The sequence below is a fragment of the Archocentrus centrarchus genome, chromosome 10 (assembly GCF_007364275.1).
Source record: "Archocentrus centrarchus isolate MPI-CPG fArcCen1 chromosome 10, fArcCen1, whole genome shotgun sequence".
Classification (NCBI taxonomy): Eukaryota; Metazoa; Chordata; class Actinopteri; order Cichliformes; family Cichlidae; genus Archocentrus; species Archocentrus centrarchus.
In genome coordinates, this window is record NC_044355.1 from 27137248 (window position 1) to 27147238 (window position 9991).

Below are 9991 nucleotides of genomic sequence, written 5' to 3' on the forward strand. Positions count from 1 at the left end.
TCTCATTCATCTACCTGTACAGAGGAGACAAGGGGCGGGTGGTGACGGTGCGCTCTGTAAGCCAATCAGCGTCTGCCTTTTGGTGACGGTCTCCGTGTTTCTCCCGCCCACACAGGGAGAAGTGATCCCGACGGGCTCGGACTCATTTCAGACTCGGACTTCTGAGTCAGATATTTCCTGGTTGTTGTTATTTAAATCAGAGACCTCACAATAGCGGTTGGTAGCTGTTTCTCCTGACTCATTAAAAGGTGCGTTTATTTTGGTTTTCTGTACTTTATTCATGTTTTATTCTTATGAGTTACAGCTGACATCTGTCAGCTAAAACTAATGTTCCTGACAATTTACTTCACAAATACGTTTTCTGATGTAACTGGAGGAAAACGCTCTGAACTGAAACTGGTGAAAATGTGACGTGTAGTAAACAAATGGCGCACCCACTGAGAACATTACTCGTTTTTTAAAGACGTCTTTCACTCATCTTTAATTACTGGGTAACATTAACTGTAGTAACAGTTTAGTGCACAGTTTTGCGGGTTTTGCCACCTGTCTTCAGTTTGACGTTACACACCACTGTACGGGGTAATTTATCCAAATAATATCCAGCTGTTGTCCCTGGAACACGGGGCGATTTAAACGTTTTGGTTTATATTTTTTTCTGTAATTAAACAGATTAATTTTCTCTTTCATGCTGATAAAAAACGTTGTAAATAATGTATTTTTTTCTCAATGGAGTTTAACTATGAGGTACAGTGTGGTTAAGTTCTTTTTTATTATTATTATCGCATGAACAATCATTCAGTTTGAACTTGTATAATTTTGCATGTTCTATTAAGTTCTGTTAAGTTGAATTTAATGAATGAAAATTCACTTCTCCAGGAAGTTTAATTATTCCTTGAAAACACTGAGGATGGCAGGAAACGTGACTCTGCGTGTTTACTTTTTTTTTTTTTGTTTGTTTGTTTTTTATACTGTAGCAGGCCCATGGGAGCAGGATCTGCAGTGATATGTTGTGAGCAATAAAATGTTGAAGGAGAGGAAGAAAAAATGGACAGAAAAGAAAAACTATCTATTTTTAAACGGAGACTAACTAATTGTTCTGAGTTAGCAGGGGTTTGGTCCACCTTGGGGGATGAGCCGCGGGGTGTTGGGTGTCTTCATCTTTCAGTAGTGATTTCTACATCAGTTTCTCTCTTCTGTCTGCAGCAACATGGCTGATAGTGACACGGAGGGAGCCGGGGACACTGTGGATTTCAGAATTTTTGGAAAGGGGTAACTCACTGTCTGCTCACTATCTGACTGCACATACAATCATGTGAAAAAGCAAGTTTCCCCAAGATGCTTTAAAGTCTGTGAATAACTAAGTATACTCCATGATTCAGGTGGTTGTAGGACCATGTTTAGCAGGTATAACTTGAACTAACTGTCTGACTTTATCAGTCTCTCACATCATCATGGAGGAATTTTGGCCCACTCTTTTTTCCAACATTGTTTGACTTAATTGGAAGTTTAGCGATCATACATGTACAATATCTAGACTGTAGGTAAACAAGCAAGTTTAACTACAATCCGTAACACCACTGACTTGTTAAAAACTCCTTTAAAGTGTGAGGGGCTCTAAACAAGTTCTTCAGGTTTTGAGTAAAGTGTATTTGTGTGTATACTTTCAGGAAAAATACAGCAAGTGCAGGAAAGGAGAAGACTACCAAGGAAACAAAATCCAGTAGTAAACCAGCAGCTTCGGACCCTTACCGCTACAAGATGGACTACCCCTGCATCGGCATCTGTTTGATTATCAACAACAAGAACTTCCACAGAAGCACAGGTAACAGTGGACACATCCAGCCATTCAGGCAACAGTGAGTCACCTGAATGGCTGCATTTTTTTTTGTAATTACTAACCAAAAAAAAAAATAAATAAATAAATATATATATATATATATATATATATATATATATATATATATATATATATATATATATATATATATATATATATATATATATATATATATATATATATATTATGGAATGCCGTTTAGGAAATATTATATATATATATTAAAATGAGAGTCTGAATATATTGAATGAAAGTCTGAATATATGGAATGAAACTTGAATATATAGAATGAACTCTGAATATATTGAATGAACTCTGAATATAATGAATGAACTCTGAATATATTGAATGAACTCTGAATATATTGAATGAACTCTGAATATATAGAATGAACTCTGAATATATTGAATGAACTCTGAATATATTGAATGAACTCTGAATATATAGAATGAACTCTGAATATATTGAATGAAAGTCTGAATATATTGAATGAAAGCTGTGGTCACGGAAGCGCCATCTAGTGTTTTCGTTACGTAAAGCGCATAATGTCGCTACAAGAAGCGGCACTATGAGTCAATCTGCAGTTCATCTTCACTGTTTCATCGTGGAAGACCAAATGCAGCGAACCTCTCAGGTCAGAAAGTTCCTGCATGCAAGCTAACATTACGCAGAACATGCACAGGCACCCTCCACAACAACAGGCCCTGTCTAGAATCTGAGATGTGGATGTGGAAGGCATGTTCTGCTTCTTGTTAGCTTGATACGCAGGAGCTGTCTGACCTGAGAGATTCACTGAATAAAACTCTTCATCAGTAGTATGATTAGGAACACTGCTGCTAGCATTATGTTGGCCAGTTCATGCATTTGCCAGGGTGTTAATTAGCTACTGATTATTTAGGATTTCTGCCACTAAATTCCCTGCAGATTGACTCACAGTGTCATTTCTTGTAGCGACATAATGTGCTTTACGTAACGAAAACACTAGATGGCGCAAGAGCTTCCGTGACGTCAGTTTTCATTCAATATATTCAGACTTTCATTCAATATATTCAGACTTTCATTCAATATATTCAGACTTTCATTCAATATATTCAGAGTTCATTAAATATATTCAAGTTTCATTCCACATATATTCAGACTTTCATTCAATATATTCAAGTTTCATTCAATATATTCAAGTTTCATTCCATATATTCAGACTTTCATTCAATATATTCAAGTTTCATTCAATATATTCAAGTTTCATTCCATATATTCAGACTTTCATTCAATATATTCAAGTTTCATTCAATATATTCAGACTCTCATTTTAATATATATATATAATATTTCCTAAACGAAAGCATATGATAGGGTGCCAAGAGAGGAACTGAGATACTACGAGGACAGCGAGACAGCAGTAAGGTGCACAGAAGGAGTGGAAGATGGGTTCAAGGTGAGATTGCGTCAGGGATTGACTCTGAAGAAGAGAGTGCAAGCAGGGTGGAATGGGTGGAGATGAGTGTCAGGGGTGATTTGTGACAGAAGGACAGCAGCGAGAGTGAAAGGGAATGTTTACAAGATGGTCGTGAGACCTGCTACGAGATGTGATTTAGAGGCAGTGGTACTGACAAAAAGAGAGGAGGCAGAGCTGAAGATTTTCATTGGGAGTGACCAGCAGCAATAAGATGAGGGACAGCTCAGGTTCACCAGTTTGGAGACAAAGTTAGAGAGGCAAGGCTGAGATGGTTTGGACATGTCAGAGGAGGGATAGTGAATATCCTGGACAAAGGATGGTGAGTATGGAACTGCCAAGTAGGAGGAAAAGTAGAAGACCTCACAGGAGGTTCATGGATAGATTGAAGGAGGACATGCTGAAGGTTAGTGTGACAGAGGAGGATGCTAGGGATAGAGTAAGATGGAGGCAGATGATCCTTATGGTGACCCCTAAAGGGAGCAGTCAAAAAAATAATAATAATAATTAAAGCCAGATGTATAGAACCCCAGCCATTTCACTGTGAGGACAACGTGCATTTTTTTTGTAATTACTAACCATAGTCTGACTCAACGACTGTTGGATATGGAAAAAAACGTTCCCATCTGCCCCTCTATGGTGCAGTTCTTTCAGTTCACATCAGCCAGTTTTGAATGTGCACATGTTCTGGTTTCAACATTGTTTGTTGGATAGAAGCAACTGTGATTCTACTACTGCTGTTTTTCAGTGGAGAGGAACCATGCTGTGATAGGTAACATAAACACTTGATTAAAAAGACACAGCTACTGGAAAAGCGATGACCTACACGAGTCTGTCTCATGACTGCAAAGATCTCACTCCAGTATCAGGATGAAGTCAGGATACACACCCTGGTCTTTTAAATTGTACTGAAGATGCTGACATTTAAAGTGCGCTGCCTTTCTGCTTGTGTGTCTCTGTAGGGCTGAGGACTCGTAGTGGGACAGATGTTGATGGTGCCAATGTTGCGCAGACCTTCCTTAATCTGGGCTATAAGATTCAAGTGTTCAATGACCAGACTGTGGCTCAGATGAATAAATTAATGTTAAGTGGTAAGAAGAGTTTCAGTCGTTCACGTTTACCTCTGTGTTGAGAAAAGTCCAGTTTGTCAGCTGATTGTGATGAAGTGTTGGATTTATTGTTGAATTTATGAAGAATGAATTTCTGCAGATTCTGAGATTCACACCAGCTCCATTCACATTCGAGAAATTCTAAAGTTTCAATTCTAAAGTCTTTATTATCGGGATATAATAATAATAATAAAAAAAATACTTGGTCTTTACCAGGTTCTAAAATGATTTAACTACAATCCCAGGTGAACAACACAACTTCTAAGCCATAGATTTCAAATCACTGCTTTGTCTCGCTTCATCATAAACTTTATTTTAGTATTTTGAGTAAAATGAGACATCTGCTTGGCAGCACCAGCACAGCCCCAGATTCCTGTTAAACACCATAACTAACTAAAACCTGCTCAGGCTAGTTTTCCTCCCGTGACTTTCTCACATTATACCGCTGTCTGAGTTTGATCCAGTTCCCATGACAGAGCTCCCAGAGATAGTCGCTCATATATGCACGTTTTTTTACCCCACTGAATGCTCCAGAAACTTCTACTTTAATAGAGGTGGTTACACTTGCTGTTGATTAAACCAAATGCTGATAAAGGTGACCTTTAATAGACGGGAGCTGAAATAGAGTGTTTGAGACAGAGGGAGAAAAGAAGTACCTTAGAAATATAAAATATCAAGTTTTTTCTGTTTTCTAAACCTATTCTAATAGCCCCCCCCTAAAATAAAATTGCAAGGCTGCGAGTTGGTATAAAAGGGTTGTTTAAAGTCAGCTGGACTAATAACTCCAACTTGTTTCCCATTTATTCTTTTGTGTTTCCAGCATCCAAACAGGACCACAAGAACAATGCATCATTTGTATGTGTGCTGCTTAGTCATGGAGATGAGGGTGTGATATATGGCACCGATGGCCCTGAAAGGCTTGATACCCTGATACAGTGCTTCAAAGGACACCGCTGTAAGAGTCTGGTGGGGAAACCAAAGCTCTTCTTCATACAGGTGAGTTCATTGTGGCAGTTCAGGCTTTACATAGTAATGTTTTAATTAGTATTTTATTAAGTTCAGACTCTTACCTTAATTATAATTTCTTTTGCAGTGTTGAAAAATATCAGTTAAATTAAAAAAAAAAACCTTTAACTTTCAGACTATGTTCCCTTCCTGCAGTTTCAATACTACCTGAAAACACATGGCGCTAACACCAGGGGCATTTTAAGAGCGAGACATTAGAGCGATATTTCTATTTCAGCTACTCTCGTTTCCTCAAGAGTTTTTACCTTTTTCCAGCCTGCCCTTCTAGTTAAATGAAGATGACGCTGATGATACTGACACTACACCATCTTCTGGTACACACTGGTATTACACTGGTATCATCTAGCTCCAGTTCAGTGGTTGACACTGAAAGCCTAAATGCTGCTGATGCACTGAAACACTGACCCCCCCCCCCAAAACAAACAAACAAACAAACAAACAAACAAACAAACAAAACAAACAACCCCCCCCCCCCCCACACACACACACACACACACACACACACACACACACACACACACACACACACACAAAATGTCAGTTTTTCTGAGAGAGCAGAGAGGAGACATATAAATCCTGCATCCGAGTTCAGAAACCCCTCTGAAATCCCTGCACTCCCACTTTCTTTGGAAAGCCCATCGGGAAGATCTGGATATGACAAGTTCATAGAAAGAGCAAAAACTGTTGAAAACTCCATGTCCAGCTGGCACTGCCCGCTCCATAAACAAGCCAGACAGCAAAATTTAGGCTGTTACAACACGCCTCTGCAGTATTCAAAGTCAGGGACAGTGCCTTTGGATTGACAGACTGGAGTGGTAATCCTCCTTTTTTATGAAGGAGGTTTTGGAGAGCATTTTCCATCTTCAGAGGGATAACTTCTCAGCCTCTCTGGGAAGGTCTGTGCCCGGATACTGGAACAATGCAGTTTTTTGTCCTGTCATAGAATGCTGGACCAGCTCTTTATCCTCTCAAGGATATTTGAGGGTATGTGGGAGTTAGCCCATCAAGTGTTTTGCAGACTCTGGGAAGGCATATGGCCACGTTCCTCAGGGTATCCTGTCAAGGCTGCTTCAGGAGTAGGGGGCATGTTGTTGTGGGTTATTTGGGCCCTGTTTAACCTTAGTGAGTCCTTCTTGGGAACACCAAGGCAACCACCTTACCTTACCCAACCTTACCCAACCATAATATCTACCTGTCCTTCCTTTACAGGCATGCCGTGGTTCAACACTGGATGACGGAGTCATCGAAGTCGACGCTGCAACAGAGCAAAGCTCTGAGAAGATTCCTGTGGAGGCAGACTTCTTATATGCCTATTCTACTGCTCCAGGTAAAGCAATGCTTTCTGTTCTATTAATAGATCTATTAAAGAGTGGACTCAAATTCAGACTAGAATGCAAAGTTGAACGAAAGGCAAGCTTTATTTCAGAGATGATGGAAAAGTCCATTAAAAAGACAAGAAAAGGGTAAATAATCCAGAGGTGCTGAGGATGGTGTGTGGATAATTAGGATAATGACACAGGAGAAGGAAAACTAAATGCAAAACACAGGAGACAAATGACTACCAAAATAAAACAGGAAGTGAAAAACAATGAAACAAGGAGACGCAGAGGCCAGAACTTTACAGAAAGAATAACACTGAAGAACCACACTGAGGGAACACTGGAGGAACAAATAAACTCTAACTACCAACAGAGAATATATAAGAACATAAGAGGAGCAGAATACTAATGAAAACAACAGACTTACAGAATAAACATTAAGAACCAGAAACTCTGAAGAAAAAATCAAAACCAGAATAATAAAACTAACTAACAAAATCCATGTTTAAAGCCCAGTACCATGACAGACTGGCCCATTTTAGTAGTGATATGTGATACTGCACATTTTTGGCATCCTATACTAAGTAAATACAGAACCTGGATTGCCAATACCAAGTACTGATACTTATGAAGGCAGCTCATGTAGGGGAGATTTATGAGATGATTTATGAGCGTGCCTGCATGAGAGGAGCGCTGTTTGCACAGGCACGTCTCCTTTTTGATGAACAGGAGCAACATCCTGAACTTAGAGGAGATATTTGGATCGCTCTGCCCACCACTGCATTTTAAGGTGGTTTCCTGACCTCAGGAATTGACAGACTGTAGGGTGGCGCTTTGGGGGAACAAGCATCAACTTTTCTGTTTAATTAATTTCCTGTCTATGTCCCCATTTTCGCTCTCCTCTTTAAACCCCTCCTCCCCCCCCCAAGCCCACTCCAGTTCAGCTGGAGATGTCTTCCTGTTAGATTTTCCTCACTGTTGTCACCATAGGGAATCACAGGGAATTGTCAAATTGTTGGGCTTCCCTCTGACATAGCGAACATAGAAGTGAATTAAAGAGATGGCTCCCATAGATCAGCCCCTTGTCACAGTCACCAATCCAGCTACTTTATTGGTGTCAGGATTGTGTATTATAGATTGTGAGCTGTCAGCTCTGTGTTCCTGCTGTCCTGCCATATTTTCTAAGGGTGCTAACACTGTCAACTGTCCTGCAGGCTACTACTCATGGAGAAACACAGCCAATGGCTCCTGGTTCATACAGATGTTGTGTGAGATGTTGCAGCTCTATAGTGGAAGGCTGGAGCTGATGCAGATCATGACCCGGGTCAACTACGGTGTGTCACGGTTCTTTGAGTCTTCCTGCGACTCACCTGACTTTAATCACAAGAAGCAGATCCCCTGTATCGTCTCCATGCTGACCAAAGACTTTTACTTTCTTACCTAGATTTACAATTTTGTATCTAAATGATCTTTGTTCTCCTTGACCAAATGCAAAGTCTTGTGGTGTGCCACAGGTGATGCAAAGCAGGATGACAATGATTTTAATGTAACTGCACCCAAACTGTGATAAAATGATGAAATCAGTGAGATTTCTGTTCACCCTGAGTCTTTTTTTTTTGGTTTTATTATTGGAGCTGTTTATCTTTTATATTAAAAACATTTTGTATTACAATAAAAAATACTTAACAGTGTTGTGACACTTTCCATCAAAGCTTACTTCCATCCTTTGTCATGTGATCATGCTGCAGAGCTGAGTAGCTGTTAGCTGTGTCGAGAGAATCCGGTCATGACTCTGTCTGAAGATGTTCTCACGTGGAGATAGTTTGTGAACATCTGTCTGTGCAGCCTGGTTAATATGTATAGGAGGCAGGTCACATGACTCCAACTCACTGCAAACATTTGGGTTCTTAAATGCACCACCATCAGGTAATGGCTAGAAACAGCTTAATATAGCTTCAAAGACCTGTGTTAGATACTGAAGATCCTCTGCTTTGGACGTTTTAATTCCAAAAGGCAAAAAAAGGAAAAGAGGACCTGCTGAGTGAAGTGCCATTTTTATACATAGTTCCCCATTTTCAGAGGCTCAAAAGTAATTAGCTGGCAGGCAGTTTCGTGGCCAGTTGAGGCCTGTTCCCTTGTTACTCCATTACAAATGAAACAGATAAAACATCTGGAGATGATTCAAAGTGTTGAAATTGTATTTGGTAGATGTTTACTGGCACTCTGAGTATGAGGTTCAAAAACATGTTGACGCAAGAGGGGAAGGCAATCACTACCTGGAAGAAAAACTATGACACATAACAAAAACTCGTGTAGCAGCCAAATCAACAATCTGTAACATTTTTAAAAAGAATATACTGACACTGGGCAGTAGCTCAGCAACACCCAAAGACCTGAAAGATCAAACAACTTCACAACATCTGAAGTCAAGGACAATATTAATGTGGTAGATGGTTCATTATCAAAGTCTCCATTCAAGAGACACCTTCTTGAGGGTTTTGGGTGGCTGTAGCTCAGGAAGTAGGAGCAGGTTGGTGGTTCGACCACTGGCTGCTCCCGACGCTGAACCCCAAGTTCACTGGAGTGTGAATGTTAGATAGAAAGCACTTAAATGTAAAAAAAAAAAAAAAGTGCTTGTATGAATGGGTGAATGAGGCATGTTGTATAAAGCATGCCTCATAAAGCATGTTGTATAAGAACCAGTCCATGTACCATTTATATAACAAGGTGCAATCCACTGTTTACTGTGAACAAGAAGGCCAGATTAGACTTTGTCAGAAAACATCTGAAAGAGTCTGCACAGATCTGAAAAACCTCTCTGGACAGATGAAACCAAGACTAATGTGTAGCCTACCAGAATGATGGGAAGAGAAGAGCATGGAGATGGAAAAGAACAGCTCATGATCCCAAGCATACTAACATGGTGGAGGTAATGTCATTGCATGGGCATGTATGGCTGCCAGTGGAGCCAGGTCACTAGTATTTATTGATGATGTGACTGCTGATTGAAGTAGCGTGATGAATTCTGGAGTATTCAGGGCTCTACTCTCTACTCCTGCAAAGCTGGCAGGACAGAGCTTCACGGCACAAATGGATAATGACCGACAGCATTCTGCAAAAGCAACCCAAGAGTTTCTCAAGGCAAAGAAATGGGATATTCTTGGAAAAGTCAATCACCTGATGTCAATCCAGTAAAGCAGCTTTTCAGTTACTGAAGACAAAACTGAAAGCAGAGAGACCCACAAAC

The 9991-nt window shown here is 40.0% G+C and overlaps 1 protein-coding gene across 1 annotated transcript; it reads left to right on the forward strand.

The window, feature by feature from the left end:
• Positions 1-93: 93 nt before the first annotated feature.
• LOC115786709 (caspase-3-like) lies at positions 94-8373 on the forward strand. Its single transcript, XM_030739069.1, has 7 exons — positions 94-248; positions 1204-1269; positions 1668-1822; positions 4253-4381; positions 5220-5395; positions 6635-6752; positions 7959-8373. Exons 2-7 carry the CDS (start codon positions 1208-1210, stop codon positions 8186-8188), a joined length of 870 nt encoding a protein of 289 aa, XP_030594929.1. The 5' UTR covers positions 94-248; positions 1204-1207; the 3' UTR covers positions 8189-8373.
• Positions 8374-9991: the final 1618 nt, after the last annotated feature.